At 47.2% G+C, this 26,029-nt stretch overlaps 1 protein-coding gene across 1 annotated transcript; it reads right to left on the minus strand.

Moving 5' to 3' along the window:
- Window positions 1-11,771: 11,771 nt before the first annotated feature.
- Window positions 11,772-14,989, minus strand: LOC122391150. The gene is made up of 2 exons (XM_043384824.1): window positions 13,288-14,989; window positions 11,772-12,845 (listed from the first exon to the last, which is right to left on the minus strand). The coding sequence occupies exons 1-2, from the start codon at window positions 14,492-14,494 to the stop codon at window positions 12,259-12,261; spliced, it is 1,794 nt and encodes a 597-aa protein (XP_043240759.1). The 5' UTR covers window positions 14,495-14,989; the 3' UTR covers window positions 11,772-12,258.
- Between the last annotated feature and the right edge of the window lie 11,040 nt (window positions 14,990-26,029).

Consider the following 26,029-nt stretch of genomic DNA (forward strand, 5'->3'; position numbering starts at 1 on the left):
TTTCGATTTTTCGATGATTATATCCAAAAAATCTATTTTTTAATTTTTGGGGGTCAAAATCCAAAAATTTCAAAAATCCGAGATGGCAGTTTTGTAGCCCTGTCCAATCTACAGCTTTTATGTCTTTATCATTTTTCTGTATTTGCAAAGCTATAGGCCTGACAGCTCTTCCCGCGAAACCCTTTTTTGGGTCGAAAACGGCAGAACATGACGTCACTCTGACGTCATTTCCGGCCAACCTATCATAGCCTTTGAAAATATTTTTGGTCACAATGTGTAAAATTGATGTCCGGGAGGGTACTGAAAGTTTGGTGACGATCGGCGCAGCGGTTCCGGAGATATATTGAAAAGTCTGGAGGGGGGGCAAAAAATAGCCCCCCCCCCCACCAGGGCGCGGGTTAACCTTCTTATGCCAAGGAGGTTGGTTTCCTTCACTCTGACAGCAGACGGTTGTTCGCGATTGCTCGTAATTACGCGTTAAGCGATTGCAACTTTGCAAAAGAAGTTAGCTCCTGAACCCTCACACCTTGAACCTTTCAGATTCATAGGGTCAGGTCGCCTGACTTGAGGTCAGGCCAGTCACGTGACCTCACCATTGGGAAAGTATGCAAATTGTTATTTTGGCGCTGGAAATCGTATAAGACCATGTCAAGCATCCTGAATAGTGCTTTTAATACACTTCTCGCGAGATTCTATGATTAATCTTGCATCGGGGACCTTGCATGACATCATATGTAACGTCACTAAGGTCAATTAAGGTCATATTTTTCGTAAATAACTCGATTAAATTGAGCTACTGATTCGTCGAAAAACACCTATCCTGCCGGATCGAATGATGCGCAACATTACCTCATTTGACCAGTCTGCTGACTTGAGCGGCTGTGACCTGGCCTTGACCTGAGCTCATCACCCTATGTTGACCTTTTTCGAAACAAAGACTGCATAGGCATGGACCGTGGACGTGCTTTATTAACCCTCGCCCCGTTGGGGGGGGGGGGGGCCATTTTGGCCCCCCCCCCTGTGGTTTTTCCTGAATAGCAGGAAAACGGCGGCGCGCAGCGCCGCCAAATTTTCAGTACCTTCCCGGGCATCAATTTGACACCTTCACACCAAATTTCAAGTCTTAGGTCACCTTAGGTCAGGAGTTATTGAGGTCAAACTGAGGTCATGTTCGAGCAAAAATGAGCAAAAAACATGCAATCTTTAAACGCTCGCCAAATCTACAGTTATCAAGCAATTTCAAAGTTCTTTATACGGTCTAGTAGACAAAAAGCGGCGCTACAAAACTGCTATCTCGGATTTTCAAAATTTTTGGTTTTTGACCGAAAAAAATTCAAAAAATTAATTTTTTTAGAAAAACTTTGAAAAAATCCAAAAATTTTCCGAATTTCAAAGAAACCGGAATATATGTGATAGTCCCAGCGCTCTTCTATATACATACCAAATTTCAGATCGATATCTCGTTTTTTGGCCAAGTTATAGCGAAAAAACTGTTCAAAAATGATGACGTCAAATTTTTGAACTCAATTTTTAGCAATTCTAGACCACGTACGGCAAAACAAAGACCACCATTGAACTCCCCATGACGAGTTGCATCGATTCGATACCCATTTTATGCAAAAATATTAACTTTGAAATTTGACCTAATTTGACCTGACCTTGACCTGACCTTGACCTGACCTTGACCAAAACGTGATCTAAGCTGGCCCCAAAGGCTGTCTGACCCATATAATCGCATTTGTCATGTAAAATGGACCATAAAACATGTAGCACACGACACTTTCATATTGTGACCCCCCCCGTGACCTGACCTCTGTGACCTGACCTGGTATCAGTGACCTCAAATAGCAAAATATGTGTTTGAAGAACATTTCCCCATCGATGATTTTCAATGAAATGCATTTTACTCGATTTTACAACGCATTTCTTGAAGTGCCTGTAAACGGTGAAAATTGGACCTTTGACCTGACCTGTGACGTCATCGGTTTGACCTAGGTCAATAAAATTGGGTCACAAGGTAGTTCTTCGTTAGGGCTATCCAACGCCGTTTACCGCTTGTCGCTATGTTGCGTGGTTCTCGAGATCTTAGGGGGGGGCAAAATGGCCCCCCCCCCCAACCGGGCGCGTTGCTCGGCAGAGCCCAACGGGGCGCGGGTTAAACATGGAAAACACTTTGGTGCTAACATTGTGGCTCTTTTTCTGTGAAGCTTTAGCTCAATTAGGAACGAAACGGCAAGAGATCTCAAGCCCTCAAACTTTCCCTCGACCGATGAGAAGAAGATCGATGTGTCCCGTGTGGAATGGAAGACGTCACACGCAATATGCATAGCACGAAAAAAATAGCAAAAATAAATCGCGCGCTCCTGATCACAAACTGCATATGGTAGACAATTTATTGACATTTTACGCACAACTTATAACTGTGACCTTTTGGCATGACCGTGGCCTGACATACGTTTAGAACGTAGGGGAGAGTGGGGAAAGATGCCCAGGGTTTGACTATGTCATATATTATTCGAAAATGACGATCGGAAAGCCAAAACTTTCAGTTTCAACGGAAGCCGACATCATTTTTCTCCAAAAATATCACACTTTCGTGCCTGAAATATGATAACTTTTTTGCTATCAAACATTTTCCTGAAGAAGTGAAAGGGGGCATCTTACCCCACAGGGTGGAAAAGACGCCCCCTGGCGCTGGGTAAGATGCCCCCTGCACTAAAAGTGACATAAATAGGCACGTGAATCGCCTGAACGAATCAGTAGTCCCTTCGAGCCTGCAGTAGACACCAAACGTCATCGTAAGGGCCCTCAAAAGTAGTCGTAAGGGGCTTCAGAGGTCATCGTTAGGGCCATCATAGTCCAGCGTGGCCAAACAAGCCTCCGTGGTGGCGTTCGGAGACCACTGTGAGGCCCTTATAGGTCTTCATGATGCTTGAGGGCTCTCGAGCCCATCGTGGGGACCTCAGATGCCAGCGCGGCCCGTGGAGCCAACGTGGGAGCCCTCAAAAGATGTCGTGAGGGGCCATAGAACCAATAATGGGGCCCACAGAGGCCGTCGTGAGGGCTCTCAGAGTCAGATGCCGCCCAAAAAGTCGCTGTGTGGGCCGAGAGACCGGCATGGGGAGCACCCGACCGTACCGGACTCTCAATAGTCCCAGATCGGCTTTTGTCTCTCATCACAAGTATGTAATACATGATTTGACGGGCTGCTTGAAGGACAGCCTACGGATTTAGGGGGGCGTCTTTCCCCATCAGGACAGGGGGCATCTTACCCCAAGGTACCGAAGTAACATTAAATCAGCACAATTTGTTAGCCATAAAACTACAGGGTGTCCCATAAGTTCGTTCTCACCTTTTATTTGCATGTAAAACATAGTACATTGCGTTTTGATATGTTTATAACCCCTCAATGTGCTCCCCATTTCATAGGCAAACACATGAATACATGCTGCGACATGCCAACCGGCATGTTTGGCAGCATAGCAGGCTTGAAGTTAGCCCAGACTGACTTGGCATGCGCCGTGAGCTCCTCAATGCTGGAACACCGCTTCGCTTCGACGAGCCTCGATTTCAATATTCCCAACACATTTTTATGAAATTTGGATCCGATGAGTTGCCTGGGATGTGATCTTGCCACACACGCCTATCACAGTCTCCTGACACTGCTTTTATGCTTTGCTTGACCTCTGCACTGATGCACTGTCTTGCTTGAAGATGGGCCTACGACCTCCCGGATGCCATTTTCTACTAAAAAAATGTGGTCATACTTGCGGTTCAAGTTAAGCTAGAAAGCTGAAACTCCTCCTAGATCTTCTTGGAGAAGCATTCTGCGTCCCAAGACTGTTTCTGGAGCATCATTCGCAACGTGATCAGTGTCTGGACGCATATTACCCCACATTACCGTGACTCTGGCCTTTTGCATAGGAATAAAGCTGGATGACACAAAGGCCTTTTCCGTCGCCCATATGGGACCGTTTTGGGGTTTGGACGGGTGTTTTATCTCGAGCACGGACTAGGTAGTCCAGATGACCACATTGATGTTATCGACCCTCCAGTTTTTTTAGCCTCAGGCATAACGAAACACATGTTTGGCCATTTTAAGACGTTTTTGACTGTTTTGAGCCCTCCGGTAAGTAGAGCTTAAGTCACCTTGAGTTAGGTACCCCGAAATGATACTCTTAGACAGCTGGTAATACATTCTGAAAAGCCTGTTTACCAACTTTCTAACGCTAAGACCTTTTTGACGGCTATTTTGGCGCCACACAGTTTTGGCCACATGGCTCACTCGTGAAAGCTGACAAAAAAGAGCATAAACTTGCAGCGATTGACTCCCGACAAATCATCGGCGTCACTTGTTGACTGTGCGTCCAGTTAGCGACAGACATTGGCTACATACTGGATGGCCTCAATCACCCTCAACCGTCGTGAATGGCCCAGTGCGGTCTAAATACCGAGACGTTCCCGTATCAGAGACCTCTATGTTGCGGCGGAAGCCGTCTCGAAAGGAAGTGAACTCTCTGGCAAAAAATATTTTGTCTAGACGAATTAGTTACCGTGGAGCACATTCACAGTTGCCATGGCAACCCCAAAAGCTCAGTTACAAAATAAATTAAGCGTGGCTTTAAATAAGAGAGCCTCTTAAAGAAAAATTTAGGTGAGAAGGAACTTATGGGACACCCTGTACACCCTGAAACAAACTGTTTGGGACACAGTACACGCATGTTAATGTATCACGACTATAGTAAGGGACGCAAAAATTATCTACCTTTTTTATATTTACAATGTTTTGACGCCAAAATATTTTTTGAAAGCAGCAAATAAAAAACATGCAATCACCAGCCAGCCGTTGCCCAACTGAGCTTCGCAAATTTTTGTGCAGTTAACAAGGCAGGCTTCTGCTTTACGCTAAGAACATTAATTTCCGGGTTCGATTCTTTGTTTCCCCGCTAGAGGGGGTGGGACGTCTTTCCCACCCTGGGCATCTTACCCCACTCTCCCCTAAGCTCTTCAATGAACTTTTGACCTGACTACAATTCGTTTACAAATGGATACTTTTGAACCAAACACCGGACACACAGATCAAGAGAAGTTTAAAGAAGTTTACAGAGAGAGAGAAAGAGAGAGAGAGAGAGAGAGAGAGAGAGAGAGAGAGGGAGAGAGAGAGAAGAGAGAGAGAGAGAGAGAGAGAGAGAGAGAGAGAGAGAGAGAGAGAGAGAGAGAGAGAGAGAGAGAGCTATTTTGATAAAAAATAACGGGGGTGGGGGTTAGGTTCGACTCGGTCATATGACTGGTGACCATTGACCCTTTCACTGCAGTTCTCACCTGTTTTCCCGCCGCCTATCGTCCAGCAGACGCTCGGCGAAGTCGTCATGATTCCAGGCATAGCCTCCCGCCCAGTCGCCGTGGTTTCAGGCATAGCCTCCCGACCAGTCGACATGTCGGAGGCCTCTGCCGACGGCGGTGACCCGAAGCGCCCACGTCCTCCATCGACACACGCCTCATGGCTCCGGTACGTCGGTCGCAGTCTGATAGTGTCAACAGGACGGTATTCATTTGCTTCGCAGGATCAACACGGCACGGGTGCCGCTAGGACACGCGGGCACTCACATTAGGTCAAATTGGTCAATATTTATTTGGGCTGTCGAAATATGTACGTTCTTTGGTGGGTCCCGTGACCCGGACTCGACAAGGGTGACAAGACGATCCAATGGGTGGTTTTGTGTGTACATGTGTCCCAGAATTACCCGAACATTTATTTTCTGGCTAAAAGTACAATTTCGCTCGATTCTACATATGACATACATGCATCATACTTTTATAAGAGATCCCTTAGCTATCTAGTTTGGAGACATGCTTTTGGTGACCGGTCACGACTCGAGGCTCGAGCCAATTATTATCCAGAATCAGCAGAGTAGTCCCTTTCCGCGTTTTTAGCCTAAGCCACCAGAAGGCAATCGTGCCGTTCTCAACTTCGTAAACGGATTTTCGGCATGGATCTTGCTGGAGAGCTCCAGCAGCTCATCTGCAAACAGGTAGGTAGGAGTACCTAAGCAAAGCGCGATTATATCAGCGAGCAAAGCAAGACATAGAACCAGAGATAATCTGATCGACAAGCTTTGGCGCGACCAAAAAGGAGCGTGCACCAGTCGTCAAGCGGTTGGTTGCGACTTGCGGGTGGTTTGGGGTCTCTGACCTAAAACGTACCTATGGCAAAATTAACGGAAAAAGTGCAAGTCATTGCAATTCAGCCAAGAATCAAAACATATACAAAAAATAAATTATATTGAAACACATTTCGTGGTCTAAGGAAGGTATTTTGTCCTTTGAACGGCCCGAAAAAGGCATCTGTGGACGTCAGATGGCGACCAGTGTTCGCCATGGGCCGGGCCAGCCCAATGGGCCATGGGCTGGGCTGGGCTACGGGCTGGGCTGGGCCCTCAAATATGAAGGATCGATGGGCTGTGGATGGGCTGGGCCATGAACTGTTAAGTGGAGTCAGGGGCTCGCAACTGAGACAAAAACTATAACTACATAACTTATTACTGTGCAAGACTCAAAAACGAGTCAATAAAGCACGCATCAATGTGCATTGTGCATGCGGCTCGCAAAATATTGTTGCTTTGCTACCTTTGGGTAGGTACCTGTGCGGTGTCAATAATTTTCAACCCATTCATTTTTGACGGGCTGGGCCGGGCTGGGCTTTGACGCCTTTACCATGAATGGGCTCGGGCTGGGCCGGGCTGTGAACCCATGGGCATGGGCTGGGCTGGACTAGGATTTTGCGGCCCGTGGCGAACACTGATGGCGACAACGCTCCAGCAGCGGAGATGGCCAGGCACCCGTCGAAAATCAAAGTGCATGAGACATTTTTAGCCACGCTGCACTCATTCAGCTTCATATGCCCCAAAGATGACCGTTAGCACAAAATACCTACCTACCTACCTACTACTATACCTACCTACTACTGCGGTAATGTTTTACATATAGCGTTACAAGAACTGGATACCGTGAACCAAATGGCCTGAACGGGTTTGCTTCATGGAAACTAAATCTCAATAGGCATGCCTAAAGCAATGCGGCCTGAAGGCGACATACCAACGTTGCAATTTTGAACTTCGCAGGCATCGGGCGGTTGACCGGAAGATTGTTTACTGCTGAATACGACCACCACCAAAATTGTGTGTACCTATTGTTTTACGAAATTTCCCGACTGTTAGCCGACCACATTCAGCTACACCGTTTCAAATATGAGCGGCTAATGGCTGCCAAAATTTTGGCGGCATCATTATTTGCTGTGCCGAATGCCGATAGATCACTAATAGCTCAGAAAATTTGTGGCATACCTATCTACCTAACCCTACGGCGATGGGGGGGGGGGGTGCACCCAAGACGGTTTCCGCACGATATTCTCGCGATTTCTTGCACGGGTTAGCGCAAGATACGGCTTAGCGACCCCACACGCTCATTTTTTCCGAGAAGCTCTTGTGAGAAAATCACGGTCGCGGTGGGCGCGACCGGCGCCGCCACCTTCGGTGACCGTGCCACGATCGCGGTGGATGTGACCTGCATCACTGCCTCCGGTGGCGCAAGGCTCGCTGCAACACCACGCAGCGGCGGCGTGGACCGCGGCCGGTGCCGTGGTGAGACCGTACCGCCCACACGCACCGGCGAGGCGGCACGGTGTCGCAACCTACGCACTGGCCACTGACCGACCTTCGCCCGACCCCTCGGGACGTGACGGTGAACCCGGGACGGAGCGCGAGGAGATGGCTTTAGCCCGACCCTGGGGCCGGGCGCGCTGGCGAGACCGGGCGGGCGCGCGAGGTCACGACTTTCACGCCGCACAGCCGTGCCACGTGAAGTACGCGTTTCTCCGACGTTTAGAACATGTAGTTCTTATATTTATGTAATTAGCCCTGCAATGGATTGGAACAGGCTTTTTCTCCTGTAGCTCTGTATAGCTAACAACGAATAAATAGGAGCAGACCTGGAATACCTACGGATCGATCGCATTATTCCTTGTGTGAAATAGATTACGACGTATTACGGTAAATACGTGCGTAATAACTTATTGCAGGACCGACCCTCACGGACTGCATGATTTATTGTACTTTACAGTGTTCGATATGCCACGTTCTAAGCTGATGTATGTCGCCCAATTTGATACGGGTTGCATGGTCTATTGCACATATAAGATAAGATACCTTAGAGACAAAACTGACTGTGTCACGGAATGTTCACTATTTTACGTGGTTTCACGGGTTTTCCATGAAAGCAGAAAACATAATGCTAGTTTCATTGTTTGTCGGTTGCATTAGGTACGTTTAAAAATTGGCAATGTAACATTACGAGAAACAATACGGGCCTTCTGGTACAATAAACAACGATGAGGTACCGGGTCGCATTGTTTATTGTAATGATATTAACTGTTGACAAAAAGTGTGTGACTTTATATCCTATCTGGTATTCTAGTTATATGAAAATCTGACATCTTGTGAGTTTGTGAGTTAGCGCTTGTTTCGCTGGTGGTGTCGTCATTCGCGAATAAGGACGGATTCTCACGGCCATGCCTGTAACGTGCGTGTATGTGTATTATTTCTATATGTTATACTGTGGCCCTCGGATTGCGTGAAAGTACGCGGGTTGTGACGTCACACTGCGTGTGACGGTATAAATACGCGCGCGTGGCGTAGGCTCGGCTCTCGCTCTGCTGGCTTCTGGCTCTCTCTTGTTCGCCCTCGCTGGCACTCGTCCGCCCCGTCACGGACGGAGCGGTGCTCCTCCGCGGCCTCGCCACGCAGCGATGTGAGTACCGGTGGGTCGCCGGTCCAGTCAGGACCTGTTGAGCCCGAGTGGCGCGGCAGTGTTTTCTTCACTGTGCGTGTAGCGGGTAACATTGCGCCTGTCTGCCTATTGCCTGGTAACTGTGCTATTGCTTTACTCGAATCTAATCTCATGTCTTTTATAGCCTGTAATGTAATATACCTGTTCCAAGACAAAGCAAATTCTTTGTAGTTGGTAACGTTTACATCCGAAAGGGACGAATGCTTTAGAAGTTGGGCTAAAAATAAAACTTTCATACTCCTAGACAAACGACCTGCTCAGCAGACACTTCACGCGTGAAGCCAAGCTGGCAAAGTAAAACAATAAAATTCACACTCTAGCCCGATCAGGGGCTAAACGGGCTAAACAGCGAAGTGGGCGCCGCGCCGGCTAGTTACTCCCTCCGTCTGAGTCTATATGAAAAGCGATAGGTGAGGTCCGTTGAAGGTCATTCCGCAACTTTCGGCAAACGTTCGCCTTACTCCGATCATGTTTGCGTCTTGCGACGCCAGATTTTACCAGCTTTAAAGGTTGTCCTTCAGGCTAAATATTTCCATGCACTTGATAAACGAGCGCCTTGTCGACTGAGCCCTCGCCGGATTTTACGACATGCTAGTTTCGGACAAAACCGTGACTGAAATTAAATTGGCATTATAATAAATTTAAAATGTATAATTCCAGTTCGTTCAGACTTCAAGGTCACAGTTTTCCTTTTAAATATGGTCGCAAGTCCAACAAAAGTGCAGCGGCAAATCGGACGCAGGGAAATGTTTGAATGTCGAGACTCGAGTCGCCCGTGATCTTGGACCCTGCGTCACCCGTTCACTGGCGGTCGCAGCCGCTAGCAAAAGGGGGGCCAAAGTCACACTCGCGGGACATAATATTTATCCGTCACCGGGAGGGGGGGAGGGGTGATCGGCTAATTTTTTACGTCCACGAGGCGCCGCACAGTTGGCATTACTTATGCTTCATCCAACTCATTCTTGCGTGAAATCTTTGAGCTCAATTTAAGGCAAAATCGCCAGTTCCATTTACCGTCTCACGGTGTGCCCACCGGTCGGGCCGCTGCACCATGACGACGGATCGGTGTAGCATAGGTATAATGGAAGGTCAGGCACGCGGATTCATGACCTTACCACTATAAAACAATTCGGAAAAGTACAGATACCTCTTGCTAAAAAGTACAGATACCTCTTGATTTGAACAAGCATGTGAAACCCAGAGAGCATTTTTAGACTATGACATTTACCCATATAGGTACCTAGTTGTGTGGCGGCGGGAGAGAGTAGGTACACCGACCTCTGGAGACCCCCACAGGTTCCGAGCTTTCAGAATTGGCATCTGAGGGCCGCACGCGACTCCTGGGGGGCTTCGCAGCGGCTCTGTTGGGGCTCACTACACCTGCCTAGTCCTACTGCTAAAAAGACTGGCCCTGAGCCCTAAGGACTTCATCAGTCTCTGCCAGCCCCAGGACCCACACCGGCTCATGGGGTCCCGACGTCGAAATATGAGGGAATCAGCGCGGGACCATCAGGACGTAAAGTAATCTCGATCAGGACCAACGTACGTCTGTGCCTGAGACTGCGTGAGCCCTCTGATCTTCAGAAACCCACCCATGTATGTTTTCATGTAGAGGCCAGTTTAGGGCCCTCAGAGACCAGTACAGGGCCTGCAAACTACAAAGGCCAGTAGTTTGAGACCATCAGAGACCGAGTTGGGCTCTCAGAGGCTAATGTGGGTGCTTACTCATTACAGGCCAACATGGGCCCTCAGAGGTCAGCGTGGGGCCCTAAAAGACCGGCATGAGCCGTCGTTGGACCCCAGAGGCCACCAGAGGGCCCTCAAAGGCCAAGATGGGCCCTCCTCAGAGACCAATGCAGACCCTTAGAGGCCGGCATCGGGTCTTCAGCAGCCAGTGCGGGGCCCTTATTGGCACCTAAAGGTTCGTCTTGGGACACCAGAGACAGAAATAAGGCCACCAGAGACCGGTGTGAGACCCTCAGACGCCGGTTGGGACCCCTGAGGCCGGTTAGAGGCCCTCATAGGCCAGATGTGGGGCCTCAGAGGTTGATGTAGGCTCTTACCGGTCAACGTGGGCGCTTGACCGCCACTGAAGTCCCCTCAGAGGTCAGTGTAGGACGTTCAAAGACCGGTGTGGGTAGCTGGGCGTGTTTTTTTTTTAGCCTCGTGACGATCGAATAATTGCCAGGGCCCCATACACCTATATGGGGGCCCATTGGTTGTTTGAGGGGGGGGGGGCAAATAATATGATGGCCCCCTTTATTGACCTTTGGGGGCATGGCCCTGATGCCCCCGGCCCCCCGCGACCGCCACTGTGTACACATTACACACATGCCTCTGAGATTACATACTAGCTCATGCAAACTCTATGCAGGCCCCGGAGGTCCCACGCTAATCCTTAAGAAACCAAGCCGGCATACGGCGTCACCACCGGGCTTCTGAGGTGCACAGCACCAACCCATGAGGTCTTACTTTAGTGTCTTGGAGCCAATCTCCTCTAGCAGGGCCCATCCGCCACTGCCGAAGAGGGTCTCATGCCAGCCATTGCTGAATGCTGGGCCTACGAAAGCCTTAAGTAAACCCACGCTGATATTCCATATAAGATCCGGCCATACTCGTGAACCGGTGCCAGCGACGCTGACCGCCAAATTGACAGAATGCGAAACTGAGCCCACTCATGAGTGAAATTTACGTCCTTTGATGGCGCAAGAAAGAAAATGAAACATACGAAAAGCTTTTCTAGGACTTTTGTTCGATCTGAAAGGTGGGGCCAAAAGATAGTATGGCCCCACCTTTCAGCACCAAAGGGGGGGCCATGGCCCCCGTGGCCCCCCCCCCTGCGACCGCCAGTGCACCCGTTCACGTTGATTTCGTAATAAAATACTGTGTGACAAGTTCATATTGCTCAAAATGCACAGAAAGAGGAAAACGTTCGCATGTTGATTTATTCATCAGGTTCGATATAGCAAACAATGCATCTTTATGACAGACAGACAATAACGAACAACGATTCATTATAAACACATCATGAATCATAGCATTCGAGCGGCACCGCCCGGAATAAAATACAGAAAGCCCAAGTTGCCTAATAAAAGCGTTTGGTTAGAGTATAAGCCACACGCCTGGTGCCATTCGATACATTGTACGGACCTACGCCAGTCAACATCGATGCCATTCAACATTATCAAAAATGAATGATTAGAAAATAAAGTTAGATTAAATCGTATCACATCACAATCACATCCCTCCTATTCATTATATTGCCCCCAATCCCACTCCATTTGGCTCTGCTTCGCACACCACCAGGGTTCTACCCCAGAGAGCTACTTTCAAAGGCGCCAGACGTTTTACGAGTTGACACCACCGCCGCGCGAACATTTGTCAATAAACGATACGACCACCCCGGTGGCGGTTCTAGCCGCAGGCGAGTCCCGGGTCCCACCACACTAGGTAACCTAGTCTCTCAGACAGACGGGCCTTTAGCCTGATCAGTCCGACGGCGGTCTCCGGACCCGTCACTGACCGGCCTTCACCTGTGCCGCACGGCGCACCCACACCACTACCGGTGGCGTCATCGGGTACAGTGACAACAGACCCACTGACGTCCCTACGTCGACTGACGTCATACTGTTCACTGACGCCATCACACCCGGTTACGTAAGGGCGCCCGCTGACGTTAGACACTGTGAGGAGCAGGGCGTCACCGTCGAGCAGCTCCACGGCGGCACGCCGTCCGTCGGGCCAGCTGAGCAGCACGCTGGCCGAGTTCACGTGCGGCACCGGGTAGCCGAGCTCGACCCGGGCGGCCGGCTGCTGGCGCCGCACCCGCTCCAGCAGCGCCGCCAGCCGCGGGCGCCGGCGCAGCTCGCGCTGCAGACAGGGCACCGGCAGCGCACCGTCGGCCGCCGGTAGCCGCAGCGGTGGCGGACGCAGGCCCGCCTCCAGACGGGCGGCCTGGTGCAGCAGCGCCAGACGGCTGAGCTGGCGCGGCCGGCCGGCGGCTGGGGGCAGGGGATCAGTGTCACAGCCTCTCCCGGTCACCGTCAGCTGCGGTTACTACTGTCGGCGGTTATACAACCAGAACCGGACACCCGATCCAACGGAGATAAGGGGATTATACAACACTATGGAACGTGTGAGCTCCCGTGGGTATTTAGGATTCAGCATTTACGATGTAGACATGCAGTTAAACTTAAAAATGTCATTACTAGATAGCGGCCTATGGATAATCAATAAAAACCACAAATCACACATCATTTGTTTTACGATGAGCGGCGGCATAATACACATAACTACTTAACCAATGCCAGCGTTCTGTAAAACACAAGGACACTCTGCACACAAGGACACTCGAACCATAACATGGCTGCAAAACCACACAAGATCTCCCCACACGTACGTACACAAGACGTCCCTACTCTAATCACACACCCATTGCCTCACCTGCCAGCCGCTGTGCCACGTCCTCAGTCAGTACCCGTTCCAGCAGCGTCTGGGGGTACCTGCCGAGGATTGCCAGCGAGAGGAGGGCGTCCACCAGGGGCAGCGGACGACCGGTCGACCAGCCAGCCATCCATCGCTCCGTCACCTCCAGCGTATCGGGGGAGGGCATGTGACCCAGGTGGGCGAATGTGTACAGCAGACGGGCGACGTCCTTCGGTCGGCCGTCCGGCACGGGGTCGGTGGCGTCATCTATTAATGAGACGCTGCTGCCATCTGGGCAGCTGCCGCTGGCTGAGATCTGTTGTCGATTCAGTAGCGTCTCCAGCCGTCCTCGCAGAGTGGCCTCGAGTGCAGCCAGCAGCGCTGGATCCCGGAGAGGAGGGGAGCACCAGCAGGCGCCCAGGTGGGCGGCGGCCGGCAGGGACAGAGCGGCGCCGCGCCGCGACACCAGACCGCGCAGCGAGGCGAGCAGCGGCGCACACGAGACGCGCGCCAGCCGGAGCGCCTTCAGCAGGGCGACCAGCGGTCCCGTCTGGCGGTCCGAGTCAGCCAGCCGGCGGGCGGCGGAGAGCAGCCGCTGCTGCAGCCAGCCGCTGCTGACGGCCGCGCCGCACCGGAACGAGGAGGAGCTGAGCGCCAGCAGGTCCGGCTCGGAGAGCGCGGCGCAGCGGTCGGCCAGCCGGCGCTGCACACTCCGCCACAGAGCGGCCGGCAGGCGCAGCCGCGCCACACCGGCCACGTACAGCAGCCGCAGCGTGGCGCCAGTGTCACTGGTGTCCGCCAGAGCCGAGAGCACGGCCGGCCGCACCGGGTCCGGCCGGCGGGTCACCAGCGCAGCTGACACCAGCAGCAGGTCGCGCTCAGCGGCCGACAGTGGCGAGCTGGTGAGTCCACTCAGAGCCGCCTCAGTCAGAACAGTCAGCTGGTGCCTGTTTGGCCTGGTGTGGGGTCTGATCACATCTAAACTTTGCAGAAATATTATGGATGATTTGGTTGAATCATTGCTCATATCTTTATTTCCTTGGTCAAATACTTTTGATGAGTGTTGAAGTGATCTAAGAGAGTCAGAATATAGATGATTAATAATTTGGAGCTCGAGGATTTCATTGTCAGCTGTAGGCCTATGTGAGTTTGATGAATACCACTTGCATCTCCGCATACGCATCATAAGAAGCAATGATCTTCTTGCTAATACGTGTTTCAACATTCTAAAGTTTTCTTCAGCTTCCTAAGAACAATTAGGCCTGTGACTGGTGGCATAACTTTTATCAATATGGGTGCATACCAATGTTCACATATACCAATCCAAAATACAAAAATTACATTGAATTTCCCCACCAAATCCCTATTCCTACTACCAAAATGGTAATTTAACTTCTATTTTTGTGACTTACATACAAAATATGCATTATATTCAATATTATTCCCATTATCACAAATTTCTTCAGATAAGAGCCACAGCCTGCACAGTTGAAGGCAGAGGGCTCCCCTGCATGCTTACTTAGCAAATATGCATACAATGATGCGGATAACAATTTGGTAAATATTGAGGAATCAATAACATAAGCATCAATACCAAATTGAAAGTTGAAATTATCTAAATCCTCAGAATCATGTCAGATTTGCAATTTGCATTGCCCACGTCAATTCACCAAAATACCATGGATGGAATACCTAATCCATGAAAATACCTGGGAAGGTCTTTTGCGTCGCTATTCGTGTCACATGCTTCTTGTCTGTCTCATAAATTGCTTCCATATGCTGCCAAATAATATGCTGCAGCGGGGCATATTTACGTCTGGACAACGAGTTGCGTTGGAGAGGCCGGAAATAGTGGCGATTTCAGGACCGCAAGAATGGACCGTCATTGGAATGATTCTTTTTTAAACCGTGGACTGTTTTCGACCGGAATTTGATAGTTACTACAAAATATTTTGTAATTACGTTTCCACCAAGAATGAATGCCATCAGCGCTAAATTTTTACTTCTATTGCATTTTGTCAAGAAGCATATAGTGCTGTTTTATTGCAGTTTTAGCGCGTTTGTTACAAAATATGAAGCGAATAAGCGTCAGTGTAATTCATCAGCCATCAGTGCCAGAAGTGAACTTGAGGGGAGGCTATTTATATGCTAATTGCTCTTGTCCATCCACTAAAATTTATTAAATATTTTGCTTTGTGTATTCCAAAAGGAGAGGGAACTATTTCATTTGTGCCTTCATGTCAGAATTAAAGGTGGATCATTAAATTTTCAACGCAGTTTACAAACAAGCATTTGGTCTTTCTCGTATATCAATATAAGCAGTGGCTAAGAAAAGGTTGATCAATCCTGAAGTTAAGTCATCGTACCTCAACTTGGCAGCAAGATCCCCCAAGGACAGAGGATATATTGTATACATGTCCTGTAAATCAAAACAAACAAGCATTTGGTCTTTCTCGTATACAGGCAGTGGCTAAGAAAAGGTTGATCAATCCTGAAGTTAAGTCATCATACCTCAACTTGGCAGCAAGATCCCCCAAGGACAGAGGATATATTGTATACCTGTCCTGTAAATCAAAACATTTTTGTGCCTGCAAAGGCTTAAGTTATCTGTGGTGTGTTCGGAGTTAGGCCATATGGCCGTTTTTGTTGTATGTTTATGTGGAGATTGAATATAACTGTGACCCTGTGCTTGTTTGTATACTTACTATGGTCAAACAGGGAAGAGCACATTCACATAACATACTCACCTAGCACCTAACTCATAGCTGTACCCTGCAGGATCTGTACTTGTTCATGTCTCGAGCATTAACAAAGCACTAAAGTAGCTTAGTAGGTAATCATTTCCCACATTTTCTGAGCATCTAACATGACATACAGCAGTGCAGAGCAGCTTCAGAGAAGAAACACTTTAAATGCACAGACTCACACCATGACCAGCCACCCAATGAGCCAGTTCCTCAGTTGACTGTTTCCCTGGATGCAGCTTGGCAATGTGAGCTAACTTTTGGCAAGTTGAAGGTTAGCAGGTAAGATTGTGTTAGGGTGAGTACCTACCTATAACTGGGTGCTACTGCTATGTAGGTCTTGGGTAGGCTGCAAATATGTGTGCTGATTGAGGTTAGGTCAGCTGTCAGGTTAGTCAGGACCAGGAGTATGCTCATTGCACAGGTCACATTTTTATGGACACTTGGCAAATTAAAAAACTAACAATCTAATCTAAGCTAACCCGACTAAACATACACAACTTCTGACTATAGGAACTAAGCACCTACCTACTTGTGCCTATACATCTCATACCATGTCAAAGTAGAGTTCCTTGGTGGAAGATTACCCTCAGTACTTTTTATCCCAGCCCTGTGAAGAAAACTAATACTTCTAAGCTCTGAGTCACTGCTGGCCATCCACAGGAAGAAACGCTGAGACTGAGAGCTTTGCCATTGTATATTGGACCAATAATCACTATCACGAATGACTATGAACACATTATATGATCACATTGTTGCATGGATTGTCACATTGACAATTCTACTACAATCCTTTTTTCAAGAAATACAGTGATGATTAACATCAAAATCAACATAAAGTGGATTTAGTGATCTAAGCTTTCTCCTCCAGTAGCAATGGAATGATCGCATGTTTCCTTTGCCAGACACTGAGTACCTGATGCACATTACAATCATCTGCATAGCATGAAGCATCTAAGCTGCCCGAGTCCATTCATTCTAGATTTTTAACTTGAAAGTTAGCACTTATTTATCTTGCTGTTGTAAGTTATCATTCAATATCCATACCAATACATCAATATGCGCTCATCAGTCAACATTTTCTGGCATGATCCTGCTCAGCGTGCTCTTCAGTAGGTATTGCTCCAAGGTCTGCAATATTATAGCTTGTTTTTGGCCAATAAGCTCTTTTAATGTTACTTTTTCTTGCTGATATATGAGCCCGATCACCAAAATTTATCAACCAAAATTTCATAACTTGTTCAACTTGATATTGATATTGCTCAGGAGTCAGGACCTCTGTCAGCCTCCTGAGTCCTGGATACTTCAGATTGTTTTCAGTCAACATGCTTCTTAAATATGATATAAGTCAATATTCAAAACATCCAACAAAACGACGTACAAGAGTAAGAAAACCACCAGATAAACTAAAAAATGGCCTTGGAACAGAGCGAAGTGGTGCTCCATTTGTTTGTTTACAATGACTGTAGTGCTGATGTATTTTTAGGACTCTGAACGTCGGCTTATAAAAAAATGAAACGTTTTTACAAAAGTTGTAAGGCAAGTAATATTTATCTGAAAGAACTAAAATATTCAAAAGCCAAACACTATGAAATACATGAATCGGAACGAAAAAGTAACCCAAAAATCCAGCCTAATCTCCGGCTCCTAAAACTGCAACAAAATCAGCACTTTTCCCCGCAACTCGTTGTCCAGACGTAAATATGCTGCAGCGGGAAAGTTCTGACACAGACTTTTTGGGGAGCTCCAGAATCCCTTTACCGTGACGTCACCACGGCGGCAGAATCTCCCTTCACCCATAGGCATGCATGCAAATTTCATCATCTTTCGGGCGAGCTGGAGAAAAAATCAAGGCTTATATGTCATCAAAAGATGTACCAATGTAACAATGAATTGGCCTCATTACGATAAATGGGACTGAAACTAAAAAAGTAGGCCTATATCGAGCCAAAATCAGCAATTCAAATCACCCCTTCATTTGAATGTGAAGGATTTCCTCTGATGACGTCACCACGGCGCCTTTATTTCCCTAGTGAACCAACCTGAGTAGTAAAGGAATCTTGCTTTTTGGGTACCCAGGAAATCGCATGTTGAAATTCTTACATTGGCCTTTATAGGTATGCACCAGTCGTATACTGAGGTGCGGGATTTGGCATACGATTTCCAGACAATCGAAAGACTGTTTGGAGCCAACGAAGGAAGGAATGAGTGAGTACTAAGTTGAAAGCATTAATTTGGTTCAAAGTAATGATGCAGATAACTTAGTTATTTAAATCTAAATATCTTATGACGAGAGCGATTGGCATTTTTGGTATGCAGTGTTATTCATTGAAAACAGGTTGAAGCGTTTCAGTCTTTAATTTAGTGGTCGCCGCTTACTAATCATGCGGCATACACGCCGCACATAACCGCCAATGCCGCAACACAGCTTAGATTTCGAAGTAAGCATTTAGTCTCACCCGAAAGTTAGCCTGTTTCAAAGGAATCTTGAGTGTTTCATTTTTCCCTGCTGTTTCGTCGGTTGCGACTTGCGCTCCTGAAGTGTCGGTGCCCAGTGGTGCCCCTTGCAGTGTTGCTGGCAGCCCTTAGGTACAGTGTGCGCGGCGCCCCTCAAAGTGATGATGTCGCCCTCGCCCTTCAAATAAACGGTGGCGCCCTTCCAAAGTATCGGAGAAAGCCCTCAATATCATGTTGCCGCCCCCTAACAATCCGTAGCGCCCTTCCATATAATGGCACCGCCCCTTAACCTTCCAGGCGGTGGGGGGGGGGGCATTTCCCCCTTTAGTTTTTTTTTCGATATATCTCGAGAACCGCTGCGCCGATCGTCACCAAACTTTCAGTACCCTCCCGGGAGCAGCTAGCGCACATGGTGACCAAAAATTTTCCAGAGGCTATGATAGGTTGGCCGCTAATGACGTCAGAGTGACGTCATTTTTGCCATTTTCGACCCAAAAAAAGGTTTCGCGGGAAGAGCTGTCAGGCCTACAGCTTTAGAGATACAGAAAAATGATTCAGACATAAAAGGTGTGGAATCAAGAGGGGTACAAAACTGCTCTTGCGGTTTTTCGAATTTTTTGGATTTTGACCCCCAAAAATCAAAAAATAGATTTTTCGAAAATAATAGCCAAAAAATCCAAAAAGTTTTATGAATTTCGAAAAAACCGGAATATATGTGATAGTCCCTACCGCCTTCTATCTACATACCAAATTTGAGATCAATACCTCTTTTTTTGGCCAAGTTATAGCGAAAAACCTGTTCAAAATTGATGACGTCAAATTTTCAAACTCAATTTTTAGCAATTCTAGACCTCGTAGCGCAAAACAAAGACCACCATTAGACTGCCCGTGACGAGCTGCATCGAATCGATACCCATTTTATGCAAAAATATCAACTTTGAAATTTGACCTTTTTTGACCTGACCTTGACCTGACCTCCACCAGAAAGTGACCTAAACCGTACCTGATGGTCTTATAACCAATACCATTGAGTTGGAAATGAAAAACTGGCCATAAAACATGCATCGCACAACCTTAGTAAAGTTGGGTTCATGTGGTGACCCTTGGTGACCTTTGGTGACCTGACCTGTGACCTGACCTGGTATGCCCAGTGACTTCTAATAGCAACATATGTACTAGAAAATTGACGCCTTATCGCTGATTTTCGACAAAATGCGTTTTACTCGGTGTTATAGCACTTTCCCTAGAATCCCCGTGAACGGTGAAACATTTTATCTTTGACCTGACCTGTGACGTCATCGGTGACCCCGAGGTCAATGAAATTTGGTCTCCTTCGACAAATTTGACAGGGCTATCGAACGCCGTTTGAATTTTCAGGATCCGTCCAGTAGTTTCGGAGATACGAGGGGGGGGGGGCAAAAAATGCCCCCCCCCCCCCACCGCACGGAAGGTGGCTGGTAGGCCCACCGCCTGCCGGGTTAAGCCTTATATGGATCGATTGATATGCACTAGGGGAGAGCGGGGCCAGTTGAAACACGGGGTCAGATGAAATATGGCTTTATTTTCAACAGTATGCAACATATGGCGTTGCCGACACCACTGCGCATCCGCGCTCGACCACTTCCTTTGTCAACGGCGTTTGGGCGGCAAACGGACGGTAATTTTGATTTGACACTTGTTTTTGTGTTTTTGAGGGGCGTTTGGGAGAAATCGTTTTTATGAATATTTTGTGATATCTCATATACCTTTGTTTGCTGAAAGAAAAACTCCTGGCTCCGGAATAACACCTTATTTGGCCCTTCATTCAGCATAATGCCGCCCCTCCAGCTCGTTTGACATGTGCTTTACGGCGCGTGCGAGATGGCGGGAGCGGATGGGATCAATTGAAACGCTTCTCTGAGGGTCAATTGAAACAGGGCCACAGGCCGTTTCAATAGACCCCGGTGACCTTTTCAATGGTTATTGTTCAGGGGCTGTAAACATTAAAGGAAATAGTCCACCTTTGTAATGAGCTTTTAAACTGAAATAGTAGTTTAATAGAGCTCAATTTTTGACCCCTTTTTCTCCAGCCTCTTGCTTGAAAGCACACTATAGCCTGAGATATTTCTCATTTTTCTCATCTGCCCATTTTACCATAGTCTATGTACTTTATGTCACCTATTATGAGGAACTTTGCACTTTCAGCTTTCCAACGACCTATTGAATGTAGCATTTGGAAAAGTAAACCGGACAAAATATCTCCTTAAGAAAGTGGCCTTAAAGAGGAAAACATCCCATTGTTAAAGGGAGATAATGACCTTTCTTTTTTCTTAAATAAAAATTACTCGACATCTATACTATTTCTACTGTAGTTTCTATAAAATATGAAAATTTCCTGGCACATTTTCGTATGTGAAAAAGGTTTTTATTTTTGCAAAAAAGAAGCAGTACTTGCAGTACTTGTAACACCCACCGAAATGCGTTGTCCTTCTCTATAAAAAGTCGCAGTATATGGCGCTTTTGTTTCAAACAGCGACGCTTGGGTTTTTGTTTATGTTATCGCCTTGTCGTTGCTTGGTTGTAAGGATTCTAATTTGAATTAGAGTTAATTCGGTTTAGAATTAATTAGATTCTAATTCGGGGGTACATAGTGCCTAGAGAAATAACACTGTTTACATTATTTTGCGCCACAAATGAACTGCATGCGCCAGAAACGCAGCCAAATCTTGCGATTGCGACTACGAAATTCATTATTTTGGCCTCAGAGCCTGAAGCGAAAAATACAAGCATATTTATTTCAAAAAGACTTCAGGTTTGTCGAACGGTGTTATGAGAATTTAGATAACAGTACTGCATAAGTTTTTCAGTGATGCCGCAAAAGTATTGTATCTATCTCCTTTTATTGTGCAGTCGGCGGGACCGATTCAAAATTGAGTCGTTGCTACTAAAATAGCAGCATATGGCGACAGATGATGAACAGGAAAAATAGTTGCGTAAATTTAGACATAAACCACCCCCAAACCATGAATATCTTTTGAAGGCACTATAGACGACCATTAACTAACTAGATGTGATGAAGATCAAATGTAATGAATACGCTCATTTTACAAAATTACATGCAAGTACCAAAAAGTGATGTAAATACTTATTCAACGGTCATTTTCAGCGCTCCCCGCTAACGTGACTTCAAGTTGAGATATTTGCGACAAGGTACCGAATTGAGCAAAATGGTTTTAATTTACATTATAACTTGTTGTGTTTTGTCAGAAAATGGTCCTAACTCAGATTTTGTGGAAAAAGGTCATAATCTCCCTTTAAGGATAGGTGCAATTGACCCCATGGGCTGGTTCAATTGACCCTCGCATCGGGGTCATTTGAAACGGGCGTAGAGCTGTTTTATAAGCATGCGGTTGGCAGCAAAATATGTTTGAAACATAATTTTACATATCTTAACCCTAGAACGCCTAGGGGGGGGGGTTGTATCAACCCCCCCCCCCTGAGGTTTTTTCGAAGTGCACGCTAAACGGCTTGTCGTAGCAGGCTGAAATTTTCAATACCCTCTGGGGCAACCTTTGCGCATCTTTTGCCGAAAAAAAAAATTGATCGGGTCATGTCAGGTCACGGAGTTATGACGTCATAAGAGGTACAGCCTCCGGCCGGATTTTCACAAACTGAGTGCCAACGCCCGAGGTTTCCTGCCGGTGGTACGGACATCGGTTGATGGATCGTGATGAAACTTCCCATGCATGTTGGGGCAAGTATTGGCTATCATATGGTATAAGAAATTTGACCGGGTCAGGTCAGGTCACGGAGCTATGACGTCACAAGAGGAACAGCGTCCGGTACTATTTTTGAAAAGCGCCCGAACCACTATTTTGCTAATTCTTGTCACCTCAATGGGAATATGCAGCAATATTAGCTTCTATAGGGAGCAAATGGACCTCCCAAATCCAAAAATACAATCAGATTTCAAAAATTTAAATTTTGATTTTTCGAATTTCTGCCGCCGACTGTGACCTTGCCGACTTCCGGCGCTCCCAACGCGCCATTTTTAGAGCTAGGGAAACGAAATACATACCAAACGATAGAGAATTGATCAAGGAACACGATAGTGAAGGTTTCAAGTCGATATCTCCCACCGTTTTGCCGCAATCGCCGCCGAAAGTTGAAAAAAGTCTATTTTTCCGAAAATTTGACCTTTGGCCGGTCAAAAGTAGGTCAAATGTTGACCTAGGACCAAAAAATATACCACCAATCGCGAGATCTCGTTGAGAGCAATCCGTTGGTTTTTTCCGCTAAGCTCTACGACCTTCCGTTTCGAAACGCCAGGGGGGGGGTCGTAACAACCCCCCCCCCTGGTCGTTCGTGTTATGAGAAATGGCCTGGTCGTGCGAGGGTTAAAATAAAGCCAAAAGAGCATATTTTTTTCATGGCATTGTGCGTTTTTCGATATGACAACTAGATCTCGCTGTGCATGTCAATATATAAAAAGTGGTTCAACTGGCCCCGCTCTCCCCTATGCAGCATGACCTTTTCCAGTCAAATCAACCCATAATTTGACTCATCTCAACGATAGAAGCACGATGCCAGTAAAATTGACGTAATGCATGCATGGTGTCAAACATCATTGCATTAAAGCAATTTCCTTAAAAAACGTCAAATTTCAATTTCAATTTCGTCATCTTTAACCCTCGCCCGCACATGCCATTTTCCATCCTAGAACGCACATGGGGGGGTAGCCACCCCCGCGCCATTTCGTTCCTGGGTTGGAGATAGAGCTTCGCGGTAAGGACCAAAAAGATTCTTTGGGAAGAGACGAATCCAATGATACCCAGTTTTACCTTCTCTCAGCCTCAGTGTCATTGACCTTCCAGGTCAGGTCAAACTAAAAAATGTTAGTGCTGTTTTGGGTCACCGTTGGATGTCAAGTGCGCTGCTCATCATATACCGATGACGATGCCGTTTTGTGGTGCCAAGCCAGCTAGAACCTCTCTGTCACACTATCCGACCAGGTTTTTGCTGCTGAGGTCATTTCAGGTCAAGTTAGGTCAAGGTCAATGATATGTGTTTGTATGTCTGTGTGTGACTGTGTGTATACTGATGTGTGCATCGATTGTTTATGTGTCCATATTACATGAGATCATGAAATGAGAAGGTTTTACCAAAAATACAGTCAAAGAAACACGAAAATTAAATTCAGCTTGCCTAAAACGCAATGAATTTAGATGACCTAGGCTCACCTTGACCCTGACCTTGACATCTGTACATCGTCAAACAACATGTTCCATGATAGGTGGGAGGTAACACTGGCAAAAAGGGCCGAAAAGTCAAGGTGTCAAAAGCTCACAAGACCCATAGCCAACGCAAGATGTTGAGAATTGTTAGGAGGGGGGCTATGAAGAGCCCCCCCCCCCCCAGTAGGGCGTGTTATACGCAGACCCCAGTGGGGCGCGGGTTAACCCGCGCCCCACGGGGGGGGGGGCTATTCATAGCCCCCTCCCGTTTTTCTGCAATAACTTCCAAATCACTTGACGTATCGGCGCCAAACTTTCAATAGCTTCGGCTGCATCAATTTGACACCTTGAGTCGAAATTTTAACTTCGTAGCTACCATAGGTCGGCCGGAAATGACGTCAGAGTGACGTCATGTTCGGTCGATTTCGACGCAAAACATTGAACCACGGCAATCGCTCCCAAGAGCTCAGTGTTTAAGCTAGATCCAATTTCTTTGCATGAGAGGACTCAAAATTGACTACGCTATCAAACTGCCATCTCGGATTTTCAATAATTTTCAAATTTATATTTTTATATTTTTTCAAAAAGTTTTTTGACTCGTCGAAAAAAACGGAATACCTATATGTGACAGAACGCATGCTTATGACTAACTGTAGCAAGTTTTAGCTAAATATCTTCAAAAATGGCTAAGTTATACGCATTATTGCAAGAAATTCACAATTATTAATTTTTCAAATCAATTTTTCAGCACGTATTTGACATCGTACACCAATATAAATAGCACCTCGTGTTCCTGAGCTCAAATTGCATCCAATAGACACCTTTTTGTTGAAAAATTCAAACTTCAAAATTTGACCTTTTTTGACCTGAAAGTGACCTGACCGAAGCTAAATTCGACTCAAAATGACCTCGAATGACACAGACGACAACAAATTCGAAATCCATGGCCTAAATGGACCATAAAACATGTGTCACGTGACCGACGCATGATAAGTTATTTCCGTGACCTGTGATGACCTGACGGCTGACCCTAACCTGAAAATCAAAGTACAAGTTTGGTACCCCCAAGGTATCTAGAGTATCTGTTCACGAGTGTGGAAACCAAAAATGAGCCTGATCTGACTTGTAAGACGGCGGCCAGAGCCCAAAATGTGAACAAGCCAAAATGCTAATAATTTTTACTTTGACCTGACCAGTGACGTCATCGGTAACCTCAAAGTCAATGAAATTAGGTTTCGCTCGACAGTTTTTCCAGGGCTATCAGACGCCGTTTGAATTTTGACGATCGGCCGAGTAGTTTCGGAGTTAGGAGGGGGGCTATGGAGTCCCCCCCCCCCCCCCAATAAGGCGTGTTATACGCAGACCCCAGTGGGGCGCGGGTTAAAACAGTAGGGTGACGTGACCGACCTGATATCAAGTGGCCATTGGGAAAAATCCGGGCTGCACAAGCTGTGAGGGCCCCCGGCCCGGGGCTCCGCAGGTTACCAAGTAGTTTTGTCTCCACATGTGATCTCCTGGCACTGCGCGGACGTCTTAACCCAAGATACCTACCAGTATAGCGCCTTTTGGGGCGACTAACGGAGCGAGCGAGGGGGTGAGTCTTGCACGTGCGAAATTTCGAGGGGGTACCTCCAACTGACTTGTGCACGGCACCCTACTGACCGGTTTCTAGCGATGTGCCAAATTTGAGCACAATCGGCCCAGCCGTTCTCGAGATCTGGGAGCGGCACCCTGCACGTGCGCACGTGCAAAATGGGTCCCAACTGACTTGTGCACGGCACCCTACTAACTGGTCCCTAACCGTGTACCAAATTTGAGCGCCATCGGTCCAGCCGTTCTCGAGATCTGGAAACGACCCCTGCACGTGCGCACGTGCAGCAGCACCCCAATTCTGGCACATGGATATGCAGTGCCTAGTGGGTGCCTACCTACATGCCAACTTTCAGCGCAATCGGCCAAGTAGTTACCGAGATATTGCAACAATTACAAAACTGACACCTCTTCGTTTTGCACGTGGCACGTGCATAAGGGGTCACCTATATGCATCGGGAATAGTCCAATACTTGGTAGAAGGAATGAAGCTACCCTACAAAAATTACCGCGTGTAAATCGGTCAAGTGGTTGCTGAGATATAAGCCTCGCAAAAGCGTCCGCACGGCCGGCCGGCCGCTCATACTCAGAAATTTCCGTTAATCTAAGGAAAGACTTCGCTCGCTTCGCTCGCTCCGTAATAAGAAACAGGTAGATCCGATGTTTGAAAGTAAAGCCCCAGTCACAAATTTGACGCACCTGTGACATTTCCTGACACCCACGTGACTATTGTATTAACTTTTGTGTTTTGCGATG

Source organism: Amphibalanus amphitrite, unplaced genomic scaffold, assembly GCF_019059575.1.
Source record: "Amphibalanus amphitrite isolate SeventyFive unplaced genomic scaffold, NRLGWU_Aamphi_draft 000423F_arrow, whole genome shotgun sequence".
NCBI classification, from domain to species: Eukaryota; Metazoa; Arthropoda; class Thecostraca; order Balanomorpha; family Balanidae; genus Amphibalanus; species Amphibalanus amphitrite.